Source organism: Haliotis rufescens, unplaced genomic scaffold, assembly GCF_023055435.1.
Source record: "Haliotis rufescens isolate VD_foot unplaced genomic scaffold, xgHalRufe1.0.p SCAF_126, whole genome shotgun sequence".
NCBI lineage: Eukaryota > Metazoa > Mollusca > Gastropoda > Lepetellida > Haliotidae > Haliotis > Haliotis rufescens.
The window spans coordinates 619,962-646,626 of NW_025963809.1; the positions used below are offsets into that span (position 1 = coordinate 619,962).

General features: G+C 42.0%; 1 protein-coding gene across 1 annotated transcript; it reads right to left on the minus strand.

Annotated features, from left to right (window-relative positions):
• Positions 1 to 4,455: 4,455 nt before the first annotated feature.
• On the minus strand, positions 4,456 to 26,549 carry LOC124129006 (zinc finger protein 236-like). The gene is made up of 2 exons (XM_046492465.2): positions 26,453 to 26,549; positions 4,456 to 17,195 (listed from the first exon to the last, which is right to left on the minus strand). The coding sequence occupies exon 2, from the start codon at positions 16,944 to 16,946 to the stop codon at positions 12,756 to 12,758; it is 4,191 nt and encodes a 1,396-aa protein (XP_046348421.2). The 5' UTR covers positions 16,947 to 17,195; positions 26,453 to 26,549; the 3' UTR covers positions 4,456 to 12,755.
• Between the last annotated feature and the right edge of the window lie 116 nt (positions 26,550 to 26,665).

Below are 26,665 nucleotides of genomic sequence, written 5' to 3' on the forward strand. Positions count from 1 at the left end.
ACAGCGCAATGATATCGCTGACTTCCGCGGTAGTTTGGTTATCAAACGATGTAACCGTGTCGGTGTTGTCGGAGGTGAACATCAAACCTGTCGTGCCCGTTTTCGTGAGAAGTCTGCTGATGTGACTGGTAGGGCCTTGCTATGGGATGCTGACGACATCTAACCAATGTGTTTAACTGACTATATATGTCCAGTTGCCACCCTTGCCGAACTAGGCTGGAATTATGGTGCTATATTTTGGCAACGTGCCGTCAACACATTTTTTGACATCTTTCATGTTTTTTATCAAAGTGCTAACGTGATTTGATGCCCTTCGCAAAGTAAGAACCGTTTTATTTCAACACAAATCTTGATGATCGATAAGAACGTCTTGACTTTGCGCCGCCATTTTGTTTGAAGCAAGTGATATGAAAGATGGAATCTGATTGGTCAATAGGAGGGACATAGAAGGGGCATAACTCGTGATATTTAGCCACTGGTGGCGCTACGATCGAGCCAAGAAATTCAAGCCTGGTTCGGCAAGGGTGGAAACTGGACTTTTACAGTCAGTTAACTCCCTTGCCTCGGGAAGATGGCCGACGAGAATGGGTGAATGGGCTGGTTTGGCCTTGGAAACTGGATCTTTTTACTGGGTTTCCTGGGTTTCCTCTACCAGACGTTTTCTGTCAACATGTGTCACATATTGCAACCTGTATCACGTATTGCTACCTAGCTGTATCATTTATTGCAACCTGTAATACATTTTGCTGCCTGTGTCTCGTATTGAAGGCGGTACCATTTATTCTTTCCGTATCATTCTATATATATATAGATATACCCTATGACAAATTGCTTCATAGGGTACTGTGACCTGACATGTTGGTATCGGAATCATATATTGCTATCTGTATCACATATTGCAACCTGTATCACATATTGCAACCTGCTTCACATATTGCAATCTGTATCCCATTGTGCAGCCTGTATCACATCTTGCTACCTGTATCACATATTGCAACCTGTACCACGTATTGCTACCTGTATCACACATTGCAACCTGTATCATATATTGCAGCCTGCATCACATATTGCAACCTATATCCCATCTTGCTACCTCCATCACATATTGGTACCTGTATACCTATTGCAACATGTATCCCATATTGCAACATGTATCACATCTTGCTACCTGTATCACATATTGCAACCTTTATACTTATTGCAACATGTGTCACATATTGCAACCTGTATCACATATTGCTACCTAGCTGTATCATTTATTGCAACCTGTAATACATTTTGCTGCCTGTCTCGTATTGAAGGCGGTACCATTTATTCTTTCCGTATCATTATATATATATATAGATATACCCTATGACAAATTGCTTCATAGGGTACTGTGACCTGACATATTGGTATCGGAATCATATATTGCTATCTGTATCACATATTGCAACCTGTATCACATATTGCAACCTGTATCACATATTGCAACCTGCTTCACATATTGCAATCTGTATCCCATTGTGCAGCCTGTATCACATATTGCAACCTGTATCACATATTGCAACCTGTATCACATATTCAGCCTGTATCACATATTGCAACCTGTACCACATATTGCTACCTGTATCACACATTGCAACCTGTATCACATATTGCAGCCTGCATCACATATTGCAACCTGTATCACATATTGCAGCCTTTTTAACAATATTGCAACCTGTGTCACAAATTGCTACCTGTTCATATATTGCAGCCTGTATCACATTTTGCAACCTGTATCACATATTGCAGCCTGTTTCACATATTGCAACTTGTATCCCATCTTGCTACCTCCATCACATATTGGTACCTGTATACCTATTGCAACATGTATCACATATTGCAACATGTATCACATCTTGCTACCTGTATCACATATTACAACCTTTATACTTATTGCAACATGTATCACATATTGCAACATCTATCACATATTGCTCCTGTATCACATATTGCAGCCTGTTTCAAATATTGCAACTTGTATCACATATTGCAACCTGTATCACATGCTGCAACTTGTATCACATATTGCAGCCTGTATCACATGTTGCTACCTGTATCACAAATTGCAACCTGTTTCACATCTTGCTACCTGTATCACACATTGCAACCTGTATCACATATTGGTATATGTATCACATATTGCAACCTGTTTCACATCTTGCTACCTGTTGCACATATTGCTCCGTATCACATATTGGTATATGTATCACATATTGCCCCCTGTTTCGCTAATTGCTACCTGTTTCACATATTGTCACCTGTTTCATATTGCTGTTTCCCATAGTGCTTTCTGTTTCATATATTGCTACCTGTATCATATTAATGTTTCACATATTGCTATCTGTATCACATATTGCTAACTGTTTCACATATTGATGTTTCACATATTGCAACCCGTTTCATATTGCCGTTTCACATATTGCTACCTGTTTCACATATTGCTATCTGTATCACATATTGTAACCTGTTTCACATATTGCTATCTGTATCACATATTGTAACCTGTTCATATTGCTGTTTCACATATTGCTATCTGTATCACATATTGTAACCTGTTTCACATATTGCTATCTGTATCACATATTGTAACCTGTTCATATTGCTGTATCACATATTGCTACCTGTTTCATATTGTTGTTTCACATATTGCTACCTGTTTCACATATTGCTATGTTTCATATTGCTGTTTCACATATTGCTACGTGTTTCATATTGCTGTTTCACATATTGCTACGTGTTTCATATTGTTTCACATATTGCTACCTGTTTCACTTATGGCTACCTGTTTCATATTGCTTTCACATATTGCTATTTGTATCACATATTGCTACCTGTTTCACATATTGCTACCTGTTTCATATATTTCAACCTGTTTCACATATTGTTATCTGTATCACATATTGCAACCTGTTTCACATATCGATACCTGTTTCACATATTGCTATCCGTTTCACATATTGCAACCTTTTTACATATTGCTACCTGTATCACATATAGCTATCTGTATCACAACCTGTTTCACATATTGCTACCTGTTTCATATTGCCGTTTCACATATTGCAACCTGTTTCACATGTTGCTACCTGTATCATATTAATGTTTCACATATTGCTATCTGTATCACATATTGCTAACTGTTTCACATATTGATGTTTCACATATTGCAACCCGTTTCATATTGCCGTTTCACATATTGCTACCTGTTGCACATATTGCTCCGTATCACATATTGGTATATGTATCACATATTGCCCCCTGTTTCGCTAATTGCTACCTGTTTCACATATTGTCACCTGTTTCATATTGCTGTTTCCCATAGTGCTTTCTGTTTCATATATTGCTACCTGTATCATATTAATGTTTCACATATTGCTATCTGTATCACATATTGCTAACTGTTTCACATATTGATGTTTCACATATTGCAACCCGTTTCATATTGCCGTTTCACATATTGCTACCTGTTTCACATATTGCTATCTGTATCACATATTGTAACCTGTTTCACATATTGCTATCTGTATCACATATTGTAACCTGTTCATATTGCTGTTTCACATATTGCTATCTGTATCACATATTGTAACCTGTTTCACATATTGCTATCTGTATCACATATTGTAACCTGTTCATATTGCTGTATCACATATTGCTACCTGTTTCACATATCGATACCTGTTTCACATATTGCTATCCGTTTCACATATTGCAACCTTTTTACATATTGCTACCTGTATCACATATTGCTATTTGTATCACATATTGCTACCTGTTTCACATATTGCTACCTGTTTCATATATTTCAACCTGTTTCACATATTGTTATCTGTATCACATATTGCAACCTGTTTCACATATCGATACCTGTTTCACATATTGCTATCCGTTTCACATATTGCAACCTTTTTACATATTGCTACCTGTATCACATATAGCTATCTGTATCACAACCTGTTTCACATATTGCTACCTGTTTCATATTGCCGTTTCACATATTGCAACCTGTTTCACATGTTGCTACGTGTTTCACATTGCAGTTTCACATATTGCTAACTGTTTCATATTGCTACCTGTTTCACATATTGCTACCTATTTCATATTTTTGTTTCACATATGGGTACCTGTTTCATATTGCTGTTTCACATATTGGTACCTGTTTCATATTGCTGTTTCACATATTGCAACCTGTTTCACATTGCTGTTTCACATATTGCAACCTGTTTCACATGTTGTAACGTGTTTCATATTGGTTTCACACACACACACACACACACACACACACACGTGTATGTTTGTATGTATGTATGTATGTATGTATGTATGTATGTTGTATGTATGTATGTATGTATGTATGTATGTATGTATGTATGTATGTATGTATGTATGTATGTATGTATGTATGTATGTATGTATATTACAACAACAAGCTTCATTATTTGTAACACTTGTTTATTGACAATAATGATGACAATGAAAGACACTCCTGTGATGCAAGACTCTTCCCGGCAACATCCGAAGTCTTCCAATACACAAACTACCAGCTGTTGTATCAATGAATAGTTGAGAGTGTTCAGATATACACGTGACCTCCATCACACCCTCTCACTGAACCAGCAGGCCTGACCTGACCTGGGGCTGATTCAGTATGGCAATGAGAATACAAGCAGATTCAAGTTACAAACACATCTTCACAGTTTCTATGGAATAAATGAGACATGTTCTTGATCAGGGCACATCCAGACTCTCAGCATGGATGAGGGCATCCCATTCGAAATAGTATGCCCTGGCTACTATAGTCCTAACACAACAATCACATCATTATTGGACCAGATAAAGTCATAGCTCCTACTGCTCATCCACAATCATTCATTGCAGGACTCATTTCATTCTGTGCATCACAATATTCCACAACTAAACAGGCAACAGGCCCGATATAGTCTAAAATAGATGCAGAAAAAATGATGTGCTGGGTTACAAATACCACAACGCTATGAAAAGCACATCTACTAATTTACATCCCAATAAAAAAATATAATAGTTTGCAGCTCTGGTGTATTTTCCTACAAAATAAAAATGCCAATTCTCTGAACTGCCTTCCGACATTGACATGGACCAATGATCACTTGAACATTACCTATATCCCCATCACATTTAGAATGTATGCTCTGGGAGGAAGCTTAACCACCATTCCGACGCCATGGATGCTAAACAGAAAGGCTCAATAGAGAGGCCCTGTATAGAGGCCAATATAGGCCCTGTTTTGGTTATGATAGGCTATGGATGCTTAATAGAAAGGCCCTGTATACAGGCCATGGCGGCTCAATAGAGCCCTGCACAGAGGCTATGGCATCATTTGAGAGGCTCTGTATATAGGCCATGGCGGCTCAATAGAGCCCTGTATAGAGGCCATGGCGGCTCAAAAGAGCCCTGTATAGGGGCCATGGTGGCTCAATAGAGAGGCCCTGTACAGAGGCCATGGTGGCTCAATAGACAGGCCCTGTATAGAGGCCATGGTGGCTCAATAGACAGGCCCTGTATAGAGGCCATGGTGGCTCAATAGAGAGGCCCTGTATAGAGGCCATGGCGGCTCAATAGAGAGGCCCTGTACAGAGGCTATGGATGCTCAATAGAGAGGCCCTGTATAGAGGCCATGGAGGCTCAACAAAGAGGCCCTGTACCAAGGCCATTGAGGCTCAATAGAGAGGCCCTGTATAGGGGCCATGGAGGCTCAATAGAGAGGCCCTGTATAGAGGCCATGGAGGCTCAACAAAGAGGCCCTGTACCAAGGCTATTGAGGCACAATAGAGAGGCCCTGTATAGGGCCATGGAGGCTCAATAGAGAGTCCCTGCATTCAGGCTAGGGATGCTCAATCGCAAGGCCCTGTATAGAGGCCATGGTGGCTCAACAAAGAGGTCCTGTACCAAGGCCATGGAGGCTCAATAGAGAGGCCCTGTATAGGGGCCATGGAGGCTCAATAGAGAGGCCCTGTATTGAGGCCATGGAGGTTCAATAGAGGCCTTGTATAGAGGCTCAATAGAGAGGCCCTGAATAGAGGCCATGGAGGCTCAATAGAGGCCATGAGTGAATGAGTTGTTTTTAACGCAACACTTAACAGTATTGTCAGCTTGATGTGGGAGGAAACCCAGAAATGATGCAGGTTGGAGGTTTACCACATAGGTGTACAGTGGGTATGGACAAACCAAGAAATATAACCAGGTGCATGTTGGACTTGTCCCCATGGTTTCTGCCTTGCCCAATGGATGCAACTCCGCACAGCGAGTCGTCATGCTTGGACAACTAGACCACCTTTGTCCCGCCCCCTACCCTGTCCATACTCTGTGCTGCACAGAAGCCATGCAGAGAGGCCCTGTAGAGGTCATGTAGAGAGACCATACAGGGCTCAGTTGAGAGGCCATGCAGAGAGGCCCTGTAGAGGTCATGTAGAGAGACCATACGGGGCTCAGTTGAGAGGCCATGCAGAGAGGCCCTGTAGAGGTCATGTAGAGAGACCATACGGGGCTCAGTTGAGAGGCCATGCAGAGAGGCCCTGTAGAGGTCATGTAGAGAGACCATACGGGGCTCAGTTGAGAGGCCATGCAGAGAGGCCCTGCAGAGGTCATGTAGAGAGACCATACGGGGCTCAGTTGAGAGGCCATGCAGAGAGGCCCTGTAGAGGTCATGTAGAGAGACCATAAGGGGCTCAGTTGAGAGCCATGCAGAGAGGCCCTGTAGAGGTCATGTAGAGAGACCATAAGGGGCTCAGCTGAGAAACCATGCAGAGAGGCCCTGTAGAGGTTATGCAGAGTGGCTGTGTAGACAGACTGTTCAAACCATATCGTGAGGCCCTGTAGAGGTTATGTAGAGTGGCCGTGTAGACAGGCTCTATTCAAATCATATAGAGGGGCCCTGTAGAGAGGTCATGTAGAGATCGAGCAGAAAAAACTCTAAATATGAACTCTGCATGACTATATAATATATCTAAGAGAATATAAAAGGCAAAGGTTACAATGGGTACACATTCACAATAGTATTCCACATTCCCATTCTGTCCTACCATAAATATCATGATACCATATTGACCCTTTAGAAATAAGAGTACAGGAAGAAAATTAATCTGAAAATCACTCGAAGAATGCAAACAACTCACAGCTGTATCATGTCACGTAAAAAAAGCAAATCTAAAATTAAACTGCAGAACATTTAAAAACAGAATTTTACAAAAGTATGTCATTTCATGAAGCATGCACATAGCTGTAGGAAATGTTGGCTTAGGGGCCACAAGCTAGTGAAGTGTTAACAGCCATGGGATTTTCCAAATTTAGAGAGTGAGTGAGTGAGTATGGTTTTACGCCGCTTTTAGCAATATTCCAGCAATATCACGGCGGGGGACACCAGAAATGGGCTTCACACATTGTTGTACCCATGTCGGGAATCGAACCCGGGTCCTCGGTGTGCCAAGCGAACACTTTAACCACTAGGCTACCTGACCGGCCCCCTCCAAATTTAGAGGGGGGGGGCTAATTTTGGTAAAGTCCATGTAAGAAGTGAAGGACAAGGGGCATAGAGTTTGCATGGAATTTTGTATCTTCAGGACGATTTGGCGAAATATTGATGTTAATTGAGCTTCATATGCTATATAGATGTGTCATATACACTGAGTAAAATAAAAAAAGGTTTGCATGTATGTGTCGGCATAGAAAAATAAGTGTAAATTTGAATTATAGTTTTTCAAATTTTGAAGAAAATAGTACCCTCGGACCCATGATCCAACAAACAATAGCAAAATGGTCCCAGAAGAAGAAGTCACAAATAATATTTGGTAGAAACAGCAGGCAGCGTTATGACAACAAAACAATGTGATGTCTAGATATCTCAACACACATTAGGCCAGGCGTTTTATATTTTATAGATTACGGACCCGCCGACTCTAATTTTTGTGAAAATGTAAAAAATAAATAAATCAGATTTCCATTTTGTTTCCCCCGCCAATAGCGGCGTAGTCATTTATTTTATTTGTTATCATCACCTTTTGATAAAAAACATGAATTCACTGTGGTAAACTAGTAAAGAGATACATAATTGATCTTTGTTGATCTCGAAGCCTAACATGAATAGCCTCCCTTGACAATTGTCCATGTTGTAAGTGGTAGAATTTTTATTGTTACAAGGGGCTTTATCGTCACAAATGGCGGTCTTTTGAACACAGAATATGTTCATAAAGTATGCCAGAGGCATTCTGAATTTAAAAAAATGCATCTGGCTTTTTTTTTCCCTCCTCCAACCTTGGACTTTGGGCTGAAAATTCCGTAATCCTAAAAATAAAAAAATAAAAAGCCTGGCCTGAGTCATGTTCTCCATAACAGGGGCGGTCGGGTAGCCTAGTGGTTAAAGCGTTCGCTCGTCACGCCGAAGACCCAGGTTCGATTCCCGACATGGGTACAATGTGTGAAGCCCATTTCTGGTGTCCCCTGCCGTGATATTGCTGGAATATTGCTAAAAGTGGCGTAAAACCATACTCACTCACTCACTCTACATAACAAAGTCCTTGCTTGTATTCAAACAAACTAACAGTGACTCAAGCATACAAACAGCACCTGCTGCAGCTTCAGGCCTAATGAATACTAAACCAAAATATTAAGGGATGGGTATTGGAGGTTTAAAGTGTATCACAATATTTTGCAATGCACAAGGCGGTATTTCGATACGTATCACGATATATTGTATAATCATAAATTTTGAATTCAGCAGTAATCTGATACATTATGGTATAAATTAACGTTCATAAATGGAACAAAACAAGACGCTGGTACATCGTAATGTGTACTCAATAAATACGCGGCCATCTTGTGGCCTGGAGTGCGGCGGGGCAGTGAAGGCATTTGGCAAGAAAAAACATTTAAAAAATCTCTATTTGACATCACCCGATATATCAAGCATGAAAAAAATGATATTGTGATACGTATCGTGGAAAGGGTGAACCTCAATTTACCGATATACCGATAATACCGCACACCCTCACAAAACAGTTAGGGATCATGAATATTTGGGGGGATTTTTTTGCAGTGAAGACTGCGCATGCAATTTCATAAAAATATTCCCAAAAATACTCATGATCAATAATCTTTTCAGTATATAAAATAGTACGCACATAGTTTTACAGGATGCAAAAGTAAGAAAAGATACAAAATATCCACTGTGAACCCCATTGGATGCAAAAATAGTACGAGTATTGGAATGATTAAAACTAACAAAATTTTAAAACATGTCGGCAAGATATGTAATATTTCAGTCCTGATGAGAAATACAATCAATGTTCGGACAGAGCGGGTAAGGTTATAAAAGAAACAAGGAAATGCCCTCTTTAATACAGCCTTTGAAATTCATGTTTTTAAATATGTTAAAGGATTTGTCAAAAGTTTGTCTAAAAAGTCCTCCATCATGTCAGAGTTTGTAGCTAGTCATGCTTAAAAACAGACAAAAATGTTTAGAGTGTTTACATTTCATTTTCCATCAGATTTATTGAGTAAGAATTTGTAGCACAATTGAGGCATTGAGAACTGGTTCAGAATTATAGTCCTCAATTGTTACTAGTCAATGAGCACTACCATCATCTTCCCGGGGCAAGATACCACTGACTATAAATGTCCAGTTTCTACCCTTGCCGAACAAGGCTGGTGTTATGGAGTTACATTTTGGCTGGACTAACAAGTCCAATGGCGCAGAGAAATCGAAATCCTGTTCATAACTGTGATGTAGATTTTGGTCGATTGCAGGATTTGCAAAGCATGTGCACCGCCGACTCGTCATCAACACATATTTTGCAAATCTTTTCATGTTTTTAATCAAGGTGCTGACATGATTTGATGCACTTCGTGACGTAAGACCCATTTTAGATCTTGATTATCGATCAAATTGTCTTGACTGGGTGCTGCCATTTTGTTTGAAGCAAATGCAAGTGATACAAGAGGTGGAATCTGATTGGTCCATAGGCGAGGCATTGAAGGGACATAACTTGTAATAGCCACTGGGGGCGCTACGATCAGGTCCAGGATTTCCAGCCTAGTTTGGCAAGGGTGGAAACTGGACTTTCAAAGTCAGTTAATGCCCTTGCCTCAGGAAGATGTACCATCATTGGATTCAGAAGGCTGTAGTAAGCATAAGGCATCACACACACTTTGTATCTTATTTGCTGTTGTGCATCCCGAGACCCATCTTAGTGCATTTGACCCCCAAAACTTACAGATATGGAACCTAACATACATGAAAGGCGTACCCAGATCACTGATGCTGTCAGCCTATCTTCACAGTGTCAGGTCTGGTGCTACACTTAGTCTACACTTATGCACAGGAGCAGCTAACACAGCACTTGGCTACAGTGTATGAGCGAATGTGTTATCTATGTCAAGAAATGAAAGTCACAACTACCAGTAGTCTATGTAGGGTACGCGAGTTAGAGGGACTATGTTCAAGTATAGTAGCTACAGGCATCATTAGACTGTCTTACAGGACGGGCTATAGCGATCCCAACAAGCATGAGGTCCATACACAAGAAGAGGAGCTAGATGTCCAACTGACAGAATAGAGGCTATGGTTTTGTAAATCTGTTTATGAAATTGGAGCACAGAGACAGTGTCCAGACTAAGCACAGTCAGTGTCCAGACTAAGCACAGTGACAGTGTCTAGACTAAGCACAGTCAGTGTCTAGACTAAGCACAGTCAGTGTCCAGACAAAGCACGGTGACAGTGTCCAGACTAAGCACAGAGACAGTGTCCAGACTAAGCAGTCAGTGTCCAGACTAAGCACAGTCATTGTCCAGACTAAGCACAGTCATTGTCCAGACTAAGCACAGTCAGTGTCTAGACTAAGCACAGTCAGTGTCCAGACTAAGCACGGTGACAGTGTCCAGACTAAGCACAGTGACAGTGTCCATAATAAGCACAGTCAGTGTCCAGACTAAGCACAGTCAGTGTCTAGACTAAGCACAGTCATTGTCCAGACTAAGCACAGTCACAGTGTCCATAATAAGCACAGTCAGTGTCCAGACTAAGCAGTCAGTGTCCAGACTAAGCAGTCAGTGTCCAGACTAAGCAGTCAGTGTCCAGACTAAGCACAGTGACAGTGTCCAGACTAAGCACAGTCATTGTCCAGACTAAGCACAGTCAGTGTCCAGACTAAGCACGGTGACAGTGTCCAGACTAAGCACAGTCACAGTGTCCATAATAAGCACAGTCAGTGTCCAGACTATGCACAGGTCTACTTTTCATCTCAACATAACACATGGTACAATAACAAGCCTTGCTCGCATCATTCTAAACGTACCCCCTTAAAAGATCTCATCTACATCCAGGTAAGAAATAAAACACCCCCCCCCCCCTCGTGTGTACCCCCGTCACAGGACATGAGGACAACGCAACTGTCTGACAGCTTATATACGAACTTGTAGCATTTCCTTCATCAAATCATCCAACAAAGAAACATGAGACAGATGACACTACACACGACACGGCTGACATCAACTTCTGCTACAGACACAGTGATGAAGGAGGCAGTACAGGAGAAATGTTGACCCTCATCTCATTAATTATAATACATCATAACTCAACTACCATGACCATCAAGTCCAACAGTACAAGAGGAAAAAGGTATATTCAAATATGTCTCTTCAAGAATAAGTATCAATCTGTATGTGTCTCGTCCATGTGTACCAACATTATAATACTTCAGGGACGCCAGGGCACCTTCCACAAAGCCATGTTTTAAAAACCCAGTGCTGATGCAGCCTTAGAAGTCACTGAGGGACAGGGTCCACAGGTGTAGTGAGTTTAACAATGGTTGTGTCTCAGGTAAACCAACAGCATACACAACTCACAGAGTTGGATCACATCTGTGACCATGAAGACTAGTCATCATGACACCCTCAAGAACAGATGTATCTGGTTAAAAAATAAACTCCCCACTAGTGCTGGTTAACTGAAAAATATAACAATTGTGGCCTTAGGCTCAGTGTCAGATCCTGTCAAATCCTCTTCCTCAACAAGCTCAAAACGATCAATCCCATCTTGTCCTTGGGGCTGTGAAACAGCATGACACAACAGAAGTCGGATGTTTCTGTATTTAGCTGAAGTATATTCCAACAGAAGTTCTAACACAACTACAGAATCCAGTATGCTCCTCTATATGATCCACCACAATGACACAGGTAATTCACAGAAGTCTATTTGCCCCTATATATTCTTCAAGTAGCTCAATCAGGACCAAACACCTTAACTTTCGTACCTATTTTCTTTGAAATACTCAACAAGGACCACACAGTATAAACTCAGGTCTCAGTTTTCACCTTAGGATGATCATCAGAGCCTTCACAAGTCCAGGCCTCAGGCCCAAGTTTGTTCCTTGAGAAGCTTCACCAGTACACTGTATAAATCTTAGGTCTAAGTATGTTCCATTAACATGCTTAAGAAACCTCTCTCGGTGTACACAGTATAAAACTCAGACCCATGTATGTTCCTTGAAGAAATACAACACTCACCACTGTATGTACCTTGACCAGTTTCCCATTAACGGTACATGTCATAAGGTTGAAGCCTAACATTTTCCTTGAGAAGCTTCACCAAGACTTCACAGTCCAACTCTCATGCCCCTGTGTGTTTCTTGAACAGTTTGCCCAATACTCATTATAATTCTTAAGCCTTAGCTTCTTCCTTGAGAAGCCTCACAGTCCAACTCTCAGGCTCCTGTGTGTTCTTTGAGATGTTCAAGTAGCTGGTCCTGCTTGTGGAATACTGAGCTACAGAGGGGACAATTGAACACTGACTGGCCTTCATGAACTTTCATGTGATCATGCAGAGCCTTGAAGGATGTGAACACTGCAAGACAGTGTCGACATTCCACCTGGTGACACTCTTCACTCAGACACTCATCATGACAACCAGCAACATCAGGTCTGGCTTGGTCAGGACTCTCGATCAGAGCGGTGTGTTCTGGAAGATACTCCTCAGGTTCTTTCTTAATTGAAGGATTCCTCTGTTGCACACTATCAGCTGAAGCACTGTCTGTATGTGTCAATGCACTGCTCGTCCCTTCAGCCTGGCTCTCCTTGGAATCTTGCACAGGGTCGCTGTGGCCCTTTAGATGGTGCCCTAGAAGTTCCACAGTTGAGAACACATCACCACATATCGAACACACTTCTTCAGAGGTAGAATTATTCAAAGGAAGCAGACCTGATTTGGCTGCACCTTTCCTTTTAACTTTTGAGGTAGTTTTGCTGCTGGATGACTGGCTATCTTCAACAAGTTGTAATGCGGTTTCACACTGCGACCTCAACTTGTCTTTCTCAGAACTGGCTTCAACACTGGATTTGTCTGATTCTAAGAGTTTCAAATGATCTGCCATATGCTGCCGATATTTTCTGGTTGCAGTGAAGATGGCCCCACACACATCACACACGTTGGGTTGGACTCCAGAAGCAGCAAAACCCCTGCCTACTTCATCCTTTATGTGGGGATCACTAACAGTGGCAAGAATTGAGGAGCTTGTCCCAGCTGGAACTGAAGGGTCACTTTCGTCACTGTTTATGATTGGATCACTATCAGACACACCTGTATGGTCACTCTGATCTCCACACTGGTCAGCGTGTGTGAGAAGGTGTTCAGTAAGATCCTTCTTGTGTTGAAAGATTAACGGGCAATGGGGACAGTCGAAGGAACATGCAGTAGGACTGCCCAATCCACTTGACCTCAACTCTACTTTGTATTGTTCTTGTGTATTGGATTCATTCTCTTTCATGCCATCGCCCTGAATAGTTAGCGATGTTTCTTCAGAGTTGGCAGGACCAGGCTCCTTTTTATTATTTATTGAAGAATGAGTTCTTGTTGATGTTGGCTCCATGCAGCCTATCCTCGAGTCGTGACCGATATCACCACCTGTTAAAAGTCTCAGTATAGTTTTCCTTCCTTGTATTCCATTTGACTTCAGCCCTGTTATATCATCAGGGTTACCCCCTGCAGGCCTGGACACTGGTTTTCCACTCTCACCAGTCATCCCGAGCACAACCTCCCCATCTTCCAGATCATGTGAAAAAGACACACCATCTGATTCTGCGCTGACATCAATCCCCTCTGGGCCTTCTATTTTCGTGGGCCTCCCTCTTTTCTTAGCGAGTTCTGAAGATGCAAAGCTAGGGTGCATCTTCCTGTAATGAAGCTTCAAGATGTGCTTGTACTTGAAGCTCTCCTGGCACAGTTGGCACTGATTGGGCTTGTCCCCGGTGTGGACCAGCATGTGCCGCTCCAGCTTGGATCTCACACTGAAACCCTTACCACAGATACCACAGCTGTACTTCTTGGCGTCAGCGTGGTTCCGGAGGTGAGCCTGCAGGTGTGCCTGCATAGCAAAACCCTGGTGACAGAATGGACACTCGTAGCTACGTTCGTCTTTGTGAATTGTCATGTGATGCTGGAGATAATGCTCACTCTGGAACTCACTTCCGCAAAAGGTGCACATAAAACGTACTCTTGAAGAATTTCCTTCCTCCGTCTGTCCCGGATCTGATGACGCCATGTTTCCTGAGAGGTCATTGCTGTCTTCTATCTTGGCCTGGGCCTCTATGTTGCTCAGCTGCCTGGATATTTCTAGGCTGGGGTCCAGCATACCACTGCTGTCTGCCTGCACGTGATCCAATGATGCCTGGGTGGATAATACACCTTGATTTCCAGCAGCTTGTGAGGGGTTATCATAGGGAAATATCAGCTTGCCACTCATAAAACTGCTCACTGCACCAGGCGCTACAATAAGTTTTTTCGACTTCTTTTTCGACTTCTTTTTCTTTTTCCCTTTCGATAGTTCGTAAGTATCAATTTCAACCTTTTTCAGCAAGGATGTATCAAAGTAAGCGTGGTTCTTCTGACAGTGTGACTTCAGCTGCTCAAGGTAAGAGAATCCGTCGTCACAGAGAGTGCAAGGGTAGGGCTTGTCACCACTATGGCGCAGCATGTGTCGGTTCCGGGAACTGCTGGTGGTGAATCTTCGACCACACGTTGGACATGCATGGTTCTTCTCCCCAGTATGTGTTCGAACATGCTTGTACAAGTTTTGAGAAACTGTGAAACCCCTGCCACAGAACTGACAAACAAAAGGCTTCTCCCCAGAATGTGATCGCATATGTATTATCAGGTAGGACTCTCGTGACAAAACCCGTCCACAAATCTTACATTCACAACCATCAAGAATAATACCTCCAGGAGGGTCTGGTGCATTGGACGACTGGGGCTTGTCTTTGGTTACTGAAGGATCGGGATTGTCAGAGGACTGACCACTTTGTTCCACAGCTACCTGGTCTCCTTTCAAGGAGGACACATCTGCCCCACTCCCACTTTGATCCTCGACCTTGGTCACGCTAGTGACATCATCTCCCACCTCCAGCATCTCCTGTGATTCCCCTGCAGGAGACAGGGCTCTACTCCTCCTCGTAGTGTCAGAACAAGAGTCATCCCTTTCTGCTGTCACAGACTCCTGGAGGAAGGTCTCGGGAAGAGAGGCATCAATCTGGATGCTGTGATCACCAGATTGTGATGAAGAACTGTTACTTGAGGGATTCAGGGATGACAGCTCCAGAGATGACTTGAGGGTATTCTCTTCACTAAATGCTTCAGAATCAGGCAAATCTGGGGTACTCACTTTAACAAAATGGGTTTGTTTTCTCATTGTTTTTCTGGCAGTTCCAGGTTTCTTGGTCACAACTTTACTACCTGAGCCACCAGGAGATGCACTGTGAGATGCGTTCTTCACAACACTCAGTAACTTGTGCATCTTCTGATGCCGTGTCAGCTGGGATTTATTGTCAAAAGTTTTCGGACACTTGCTGCATCGAAGCTGTTCTACTCTGTTCTTCCCCTGTTGCAGCAGGGCAGGCCCCTCGGGTCTACTGATGCTGACGGCATCAGTGTTCTGCAACTCAAGGGGCATCAGCTTGTAGGGGGACGTGTCTTCAAACGCCATGTCACCATCCTCCTCAGTCAGACTGGACATGTCAGCCTGTTCCTCAGACCCAATACACTGTGTACTGGCCGCAGCAGTGTTGTAGGCGAAGCCGGAGAGGTTGGCCATCTTGCCCTTCGGACCTGTGCCGTCCAAACCACTTTCCTTCTTAAGAACTACGTTTCCACTTAGTTGAACAGCAGAGGACAGCTTCTGGACTGTGTCATCACATTTGGATGAGACCGTCTTTGGATTCAAACGGATGGCATCAGTGCTACTTTTTTGAGTGCTTGATGCACCTGGTGAGTTAGAACTACTCTGCTCTGTCTTCATCCTCTTTCCCGGAGGCAGAGACACAACCTCCTCTTCATCAAGCCCATGAGTCTTCATCATGTGAGCCTTGTACATTTCACGGTAGCGGAAATTTTGGTCGCAGTCCTCGCACCGATATGGCATCTCCCCAGTGTGGAGCCTCTCATGTCGATTCCGAGATGTACTGTCCCGAAACATCTGCCCGCAGTAGCTACAACCGTAATTCTTCACCCCCGAATGTGTTCGCATGTGCTTGTACAGGTTCCCCCGTACACTGAAGCTAAGGCTACACTGCTTGCACGCGAATGGCTTCTCTCCTGTATGTGTCCTCTTGTGCAACTTCAGATAATTCCGACTTTTCACAGACTTTCCACACTCATCACAGGTGAATCGTTCCTGCTTTTCCTTCAAGTCTTTCCTTGCTTCTGTGACTGTAAGCTGGCTGCTCGGGTGGACGCTTGTTATTTGAGTAATTAAATTAGGACTTCCTCTTGCAGTGACGCTGTCCACTACAGTGCCGTTGATGATGGGGTCGCAGACACCAGCGTTTGTGTACAAGCCGTAAAGGGAGACCTGGTATGTGGCGATGGCAGCCTGGTGGTACGCTGCTGCCTTACCGGCGTCGATCATACTAACATCGAGATGTGTCTGGATGGTCTACGCTCATGCTCCGAACTGATCACTGAAGGTGTGCATGTGCTTGTCTGGTGATTGGCATAATGGATGGCTGGGTTGGAAATGTTCGAGCAGGTCACTGATGGAACGAAGGTTCTCGACAGGTGTTGAGACCAACAATATTGTCTTGTGGTTCTGATGCAGCCCTCCTGGTTCAGAACCTGCTGCTGGGTGGGGGCTGAATCTCCCTATCTGTCACTCGGTCTGGAATGGAAGAAAGAAACATTGATGAAACAGTACACATGTGTTCAGCAATCAACCATTTATTATTCTGGTTGGTTTGTTGGTTGCTTAACGCCGCACTCAGCAATATTCCAGCTATATGACGGCGGTCTGTAAATAATCGAGTCTGGACCAGACAATAAGCATGGATCCAAGCAATTTGGATTGATGACATGCATCAACCAAGTCAGCGAGCCTGACCAGTTAGCATAAGCATGGATCCAAGCAATTTGGATTGATGACATGCATCAACCAAGTCAGCGAGCCTGACCACCCAATCCCGTAAGTCGCCTCTTACGCAGGCATGGGTTGCTGAAGACCTATTCTACCCCGGATCTTCATGGGCCTATTATTTTGGAGGGGAAGGAGGGCGCTGGTATTTATTTTCGAGCGAAATATGTTGCTGACAAACAATGGATCATAAAAATGATGAATGTCAGATTCAAACCCACAATCAGTGAATCCGGCAAAGTTAATGGATGCAACTCTGCAGGGACAATAGGCCATCCGAGTCCCACCAATATACTGATGAAATATCTAAGATACTTTATAAAAGAAATCAAGAATTTTTTAAGAAAGAAAGGACAATAATTGTGCACACATTTCACTCAATCATTCACACTTTCATTCAATCATTCATACTTTCACTCAATCATTCACACTTTCATTCAATCATTCATACTTTCACTCAATCATTCACACTTTCATTCAATCACTCACGTAATATAATAGGCATTGTTTTGGTTTAGGTGCAAGCACTGTACATGTCGACTAAGTGTCAATGTTAAGACATGAGTGTGTGAGTGAGTGACTTTGGTTTAACATGTTTAACGCTGCTTTTAACAGTATTCCAATTATATCACGGCGTGTCAGCTTAATGTGGGAGGAAAGCCCGAAGTGATGCAGGTCTCAGACATTTACCACTTCGGTGAAACCCATGAGCACGGGTATGGTGCTGACAAACCTAGAAACATAATCGGGGCGAACCGGGATTCGAACCCACAATCATAGGTTTCTGGTGAGGCCAAGGGACGCAACTCTGCACAGCGAATCGCGGCGTCTTAGACGACTTGGCCCCCCGTGCCCCCGTTGAGACATAAAGGGTATTACCGTATTCGCCATATTAAGCACCCTCTGAGCAACTTCTAGACCAGTACTTAAGTTATCTTTATATGCACCTGATAAAAAGACAGAAAATTTACATAACAGTCTGTTTTCTTGCATATATTAGAATCTTTTTTTAAACATAATAGTCTAGTAACTATGTTTATAGAATTCTATTTTAATTTCATCAATGTTTTTGACTAAGCTTGTTGATCATGTTGATACTGCTAGATCTCAACGACAAATTTAAATTGCTGTATATGGTTTTAATAAGACTTCCCCAAGTCAATTTTCTAAGTGCTTCTTTTGTTCAATGATAAAATCCCATGACAAAATAAAGTATTTAGATATATATCTTAATTCATATTTTTATTTCAGCCAGGGTACCTCAGAGACCAGAATGGATTTATGTACATGAAGCAGAGTGTTACAGAAAAGTAACTAACTTGTAAATTTTGGTCAAATGAAACATGTATCTTTTGAACAATTATGGTCCATTTTAAAATGTACCATATTCGCTGTAACATGTTTCAGTTTCAATATTCTACAACATGCTTTTGTTTGTTGTTTGATGCTGCAATCAGTGAGTGAGTGAGTGAGTGAGTGAGTGAGTGAGTGAGTGAGTGAGTGAGTGTGTGAGTGAGTGAGTATGGTTTTACACCGCTTTTAGCAATATACCAGCAATATCACGGTGGGGGACACCAGAAATGGGCTTCACACATTGTACCCATGTCGGGAATCGAACCCGGGTCTTCGGCGTGACGAGCGAACGCTTTAACCACTTGGCTACCCGACCGCCCGATGCTGCATTCAGCAATATTCCAGCTATATGACGGCAGCCAGTAAATAAATGTCTGGACCAGACAATCCAATGACTGATTTTGTGCTCAATCCATGCTGTTGATGTGGGATGACACGTTGTCAACCAAGCCACGAGCCTGACCACTAGGGCTGCAACGAATACACTATGAGGCGAATACGATTTGTATCATGAATATAGGGTAACCAATATGAATATTAATTCACGAATACAATAACAAGTCAGCAGTTGATGTATTATTTGTCATATTCAGCATGTTCAGTGAGGCAACAACAACATGAATTATTTGACATGGTTTGTTAAGTTTTAATATATTATTAAATATATTATTCATTTTTATACTGCATTTATCCAGGTACTAGTATCTGCTCAAATGCAACAATGACCAGAGACCACAATACTGTCAAATTAAATAGTATAAGAGTTGTCTTTTGAAGAAATCTATGCATAAAATATGTTCTTACGGTGTGTTTTTTATGTAAATGCATATGCTTGCATATTCATAAATATTGGATTCTAGTGGCCAGGAATAATGAATTCAATTCATGAATGGATACGGTTCGATTCACCGAATACGCGAGTGAATCGTAACAGCCCTACTGACCACCCGATCCATTTGCTCGCCTCAAACGACCAGCATAGGTTGTTTGGGAAAGTGTAGTTTCAGTTTTCTGTTTAAGAATCAATATTCTAACATATAGTGACACTAACTGTTTTAACTTTATTAATATTCAGTACAATACTACCTGGTACTCGTGTCAACTTCCTGTCATTACAGCAATGAGGAAATAAATGCTGCTTACTCCAGATCAATATCACACTAACAGTCCTGGGCCCACTTGCACAAAGGGATCTTAGCGCTAAGATGATCGTAACTCCCAGACTTTAGCATCGTCTTACAATAGTCTTAGCACTAAGATCGCTTTGTGCAAGTGGGTCCTGGATGCCGTTGTACAAAACAACCTTATCGCTACCACTGTCGTAAGTCTATGTTAAGGTATGGGAGTTACGATCACCTTAGCGCTAAGATCGCTTTGTACAACGGCGCCCTGGACTTTAAACATGACACTCAAGATGTCAATGCCGTTGCTCTCAGCATTAGATGCTAACAGTTATAGTCCACTAGTCCTTTAAAAGGGCAAATATCTACATGATCTACTAGTCCTTATCTCTTGGGCAGTTTGGCAAGGACTATAGGACTAGTGCGAATTCGTAACACTGGTTCTCATGTTAATGGATTGAGGGGTACCAAGATTCCAAGACCATAGGGGGAAGATCTATATTATAAAGTACATGCAGACAAAATGGCAGGGATATCAAAGCAGATGAAACAGTTTCTTCACCCTGGTTTTGGAATTTGGAAATATGAAAAGTAGGCAGGACCTGTATTTTTCACAAACTCAGCAGAAACCCTGGTAAGTACAGGGTTAACATTCCTTGTGTTGGACATGTTAGAGGGCCAAGGGGATGGTTAGAATCAGAATGCAGAGCTTTAGACAAACTGATTCCCCATCATGAGTGAATGAGTATGGTCTTACGCCGCTTTATACAATATTCCAGCAATATCACGGCGGGGGACAACAGAAATGGGCTTCACACATTGTACCCATGTTGGGAATCGAACCCGGGTCTTCGGCGTGATGAGCGAACGCTTTAACCACTAGGCTACCTGACCGCCCCGATTCTCCATCATGACAACGACGCAAATAATTTTCAAAAACTCAAAAGAACACTTCTTTGTAATTACCCAATGTAGCCTTTTCAACTCGACAGATCTCTGTATACTGAGTGAATGCAGGCACCACAAACAGACCAGCTCTGTTGCAGTGAATAATGCATTGAAAATAATACATTCTATTCTTGGAGTACAGTTTATACTCATCAACAATTATACAACCCGACCCAGAGGAAGAGTGAGTGAGCTAGTTGGGTTAAACGCCGCTTTTAACAGTATTCCAGTTATATCACGGCGTGTCAGATTAATGAGGGAGGAAAGCCCGAAGTGATGCAGGTCTCAGGCGTTTACCACTTCGGTGAAACCCACGAGCACAGGTATGGTGCTGACAAACCTAGAAACATAATCGGGGCGAACCGGGATTCGAACCCACAATCATAGGTTTCGGCGTGCCCAAGGGACGCAACTCTGCACAGCGAATCGCGGCTGGGCCATCTGTGCCCCCCCAGAGGAAGAAAGCAAATATGAAAGTCCAGGGATCCTTGAGGTTTAAAGTTAAAGATTTAGGGGTCCCAAGAATCAACAACCATAGGAGGACATCCTTAATAACATTTCCACCACTGCGGACTCACCTGTTACCATGGTAACAGGTACAGAGCTCCAGATAACATTTTGAGCAATTGAGTTTTTACTCTAGGGTTTCTATTTTAATTGGGTTATTACATTTTTCAATGGGTAACCAATATTTTTTTCACACATCTATTCATCACACTATTGGTTTTTCCCAAAAATTAGTGAACACTTTTAGATTTAAAATGAAATAATGTTTTAGATGTATATAACAGTCCTAAATATATAGGCTTGATTCAGAAAGTAAATTAGCTCGTAATTGTGTTTTGGAAATAAGCTCCTTTGTGCGCATGCTGAAAAAGCTTCATTGGGTATTTACACATGCTGGGTTTTTTTATACAGTGGTATTTTTCATTTAATGCATGCGTGTCTGTACGCAAGTTAATTGAAAGTAATTGGGTTTTGTATATTTGGGGGGGGGGGGTATTTTACACAAATAGGCAGCTTATCTATAGAGGTGGCGACTTTGTGTGCGAAAAATCAACTATTTTTACCAGCACATACTCTTTCCAAACTGTCATTAAAACAAAGAATATACAATTTATAATCAGTCAGGAGACAACAATCTACAGACTGTTCTATCATGTCTATGGCAATGTAACTTATTGTTAAACAATGATCGAAACTGTATTGCCATTGTTGAGATTCAGTAGAAGTTCATTGCATTGTATCTGGACGATGATTAGTTGTCAGGAATGTAGTACAGACAAACAATATTTACTCCTGGGTAGTATTCCAACTACAAAATATCCAAAGTCATTAGGTAAGAACCAACTGAGCAAAGTGAAACCTTATGTCAAGGCACAAGAAACCAGGGAAATTGAACAAAGGGAGGTAACTCCCCTTAGTTGTCTTGACGTTTGAGGCTGGAGGCAAATTTCCAAACCAATTCAGAAATGATTGGCTATTGCATGTGTGTTGCTATGATTCGTTATGAGTAGTATCCGTTCTCTGATAATTTATTTGGTGAATAACAGTTTATATACTACTGTTGGCTAAGATGCTGGAAGAATGTCAATGTCATCAGAACCATACTGCTGTCTCCATCACTTGCGAGTTGGAAAGATAAGCACTTGATTTGATGCTATTGTTACTCATAGTAACGCTTTAATGACCATGATAACCTTTTGAGAAAATCTTCAGCTCTGGGCATGAGACCTACTGTATCCTCCTGTTACCATGGTTACTGAGCATGTAAGAGATTTACATCCATCCCAAAATCATGTCAATATGGTTTGGAAATTTGCCTTCAGTCTCAAACGTCACGTTTGGTGTAAATGGACTTAAATGACATACTTCCTGGGATCTCTATGAGGAACTGGATATTTTTTTATTCAGTCGGGACAAGGCAAGCATAACAATTTAGACGAATTTCAGGATTATAGTTTCTTTAGGCAATTCAACAGAGTTGTGTTTAACCTTACTGTCCTGTGAGGATGATCAGTGCAAGCTTTCAACTTATACAACTGTAATCCAGCGTTCGAAATACCTGCCTGCCCGACCGTCCGAGACGGGTTGATTTCAACTCGGGCTGTCAGATTTTCAAATCCCCCTGCCCGACGGTCGGGTTATATTTCATATGTGACAATATTCTAAATATTTCCCGATGATAATCATTAATTCACATGTAAAGATGAATGATAAAATGTAACCAAAAAGAAACCCCGTTAGCTTTTAGACAACCTAACATTTAGCGATGCGCTTATGCTACTAGCAATCGGTTTTCATATTTTTATTTAAATTATCCTGAGAAACATATGATTATAGTGGGTAGGCAGGTTTTGGTCAGGGCTGGCAAGTATTTCAGCTAGCCAGTCCTGTGGTCTGGCTGAAAATTTTGGGAGTTTCATACCCTGTGTAACCACTAATTATTTTGTTTGTTGTTTAACGCTGCACTCAGCAATATTCCAGCGGTCTCTAATTAATCGGGTCAGACATTTAGCAGGTGAATCACAACCCTGAACATTTATGTTAAATGTCAAGATTGAAGATGATGGTACTGATGGCCAGAAACTGATAAGCTAGAGGGCACTGAATATGATGCTATTTATAGCCAACCGGGAAATACTAAATAAACTGTGTAAGCTGAACTTGTAATGTAATGTATTGCATGTATCGGTGAGGTGAAATTGGGTTAACGTCGCGTCCAAGATTATTGCACTTATATAGCGACGTGCATGCACATGTGTGTGTGTGTGGCTGCTTGTACTAGTCCGGACTGATGCCGATTTATAGTGCTAGCTCACTGAGATACCATGCCGCAGTTTAACATGAATACCCCACTCAGACACAGTATACTGACTCCGAGCCGACCAGTCCTTGTTTTAGCCCCTTAATGTCGAGCGCCAGACAGGGTAACAACAAGTACCATCTTTTAACGTCTTTTGGTATGACGGGGCCGGGGATCGAACACCGGACCTTCCGCTCTCCGGGCGGACGCTCTACCACAAGACCACGGAGGCGGCATTGTAAATTGATGTATTGTAGTGCGGGATTTGCATCTGTATCAATGTATCGTCACACCACAACTTGGAGCCGTACCACACTTACACCGTTTTTATACTTTGGGCTAAGAGAGTTGATGTGATTGGTTGGTTGGTTTGTTGTTTAACGCCGCACTCAGCAATATTCCAGCTATATGACGGCGGTCTGTAAATAATCGAGTCTGGCCCAGACAATCCAGTGATTGTCATCATGAACATCGATCCCCGCAATTGGAATCGATGACATTCAGCGAGCCTGACCACCCGATCCCGTTAGTCGCCTTTTACGACAAGCATAGTCGCCTTTTATGACAAGCATTGGTTGTTGAAGACCTATTCTACCCCGGATCTTCACGGGTCGAGTTGATGGGAGAATTTGTATTATCAAGTTGATGAACAAAGATCAACAACTGTCTAATAGTCATGGAGGAATTTATTGAATATTTGGTTAAACAATCGACCTGGACATTGAAAATGACGGTTGATAATCAGCCAGCCGTGAGTGGGGTTCACACAACAGCTGTTATCAATTATGTGTCAATCAGCCACTCGTTAGCTTTCATTGTGTGTTACCAACTGTTACCATATGTTGTTCGAATAATATGAAATTAAAGTAATTATGTTCATGAGAAATAAACTTTTTATAATGAAACGGATTACGATTTGTTTGTTTGTTGTTTGCACCTACCGTATTCGACGTAATAAGCGCCCCGCTCTAATAAGCGCCCACGGCGATATTTGGTTATATATTGGCTAGAGAAGAATCCCAATTAGCACCCCTTCCGATTGATCAATGTAAACAAGACTTATTTATTTGCGTATAATACGCACTCGTGTGTTATATGCACTGTTAATTATGGGGAATTAAATTCTGGAAAAATATATCTGTCGTATACGGTATATGACATCAATATGTAGATAATCAAGTTTGGGCCAGACAATCCAGTGATTGACATCATCATGGACATCATCCGGACCGATCTACAGGGATGCGAATGGATAGTTTCCTTTTCAGCTGAAACTTTTTGCAATGAAGTGTGGTTCATAATTTGGGGGTGTTTATCATGTTTATGGGGGAAGCCATCAGATTTTAACAAATTTGTGGTCTCTTAAATTCGCAGATCCGTGGAAGATTATCCAGCGATAGAAACTAACAGATTTAGTCCACAAGTCCTTATAATGATAATATATAGCAAAACACTTAAAAAGGGTAAAATTTCTACTAGTCCTTATGATACCTTAACTATTGGGTAGTTTGGCAAGGACTACAGGACTAGTGCCAATTTCTTACGCTGTTATCCCCCCTGGAACTACACAGATAAGATACAATGACACGCATTAACAAAGTCAGTGACCACCGATCCCGCTAGCCGCCTCTTACTACAAGCATAGGTTGCCCACAACCAATTCTAACCCGGATCTTCACGAGTCAATTACAAATTAATTTAGAGCTCCAGTTGTTGATATGAACATTCAGTTTGACAACAAGCACGGCTGTTTAATGTCCTGTTTTTATTAGAACAGTATGGGATCTTTAATGCATCATAAATTTCCTTTCATTTTTGACCATCCTTGTATCAATTCATGACTTAATTCTGAAGTGAAGTCAAAAAAGCTGATGTGAAAAAGCTTATATAGCGACATGCATGCATGTGTGTGTTCGTGTGTGGCTGCTTGTAGTTGTCCGGACTGATGCCGATTTATAGTGCTAGACCACTGAGATATGATGCCACAGTTTAACATGAATACCCCACTCAGACACAGTATACTGACTCTGAGCCGACCAGTCCTTGTTTTAGCCCCTTAATGCCGAGCGCCAGACAGGGTAACAACAAGTACCATCTTTTAACGTCTTTTGGTATGACGGGCTGGGGATCGAACCCCGGACCTTCCGCTCTCCGGGCGGACGCTCTACCATTAGACCATGGAGGCGATCTCAAAGGGTCCATATGAAATGTAGTCACAGGCTCTGGTGACAATGGCAATCAGGGCCCCATGATCACCTGAAATAATTTGTCTAATCAATTAGCCTCTAATTACTTTGTTACTGAAGAACAAACAAACATTGTTATTGCAGAACAAACAAACAAGATATTGCTTATTGCACATGGGTGGAGGCTGGCTCTTATTACCTCATATTTATATAAACAACGCTATAAGTAATCAGCTGTATCCACCTTGATAATGATTACCCGGTGTACTTTGAATTTCGAATTAGTGTTTGATTATCCTTAATAAACATAAAATACAAAGATGCAACAAACGCTTTGCATGTCTGTGTGGCTTATTGTCAAAACATAACTGAATCTCAATAGATGGTTAGATTCCTAAACATATACAGTTACCATGAAGGCGGACTGTACCTATTTCAGGATATATAAATGTATATATACCCTCCGACCTCGCTCCTGTCTCGCCAATGGTTTCTCGAAGTCGTTTCGCTTCAGTGCTTTTCGCCACCTTGTCGTGCAAATATATGTCAATTTGATACGAGGGTTTATACTGAGAATTGTTTGTTAATACACACCGCGCATATCAAGTGGAAGTCGCGCTTCTGACTTGCTTTCAAGTGTAAAATCTCATGTGTAGGCCTCTCGCTTTGTTTTCACATTTCTCTACCGGAAGTCACCACTCCAAGGGAGGTAACTCAATCCGGAAAACGATTTAATGAAAGCATTTTAATACACTTCGAATGGTCGAGAAAAATGGAATGGGTGCGAGTTTCCGTTGCTGGTCAATG

Excerpts from the sequence above, each read along its gene's own strand:
- LOC124129006 (XM_046492465.2), bottom strand. The coding sequence starts at position 16,946 with ATGATCGACGCCGGTAAGGCAGCAGCGTACCACCAGGCTGCCATCGCC.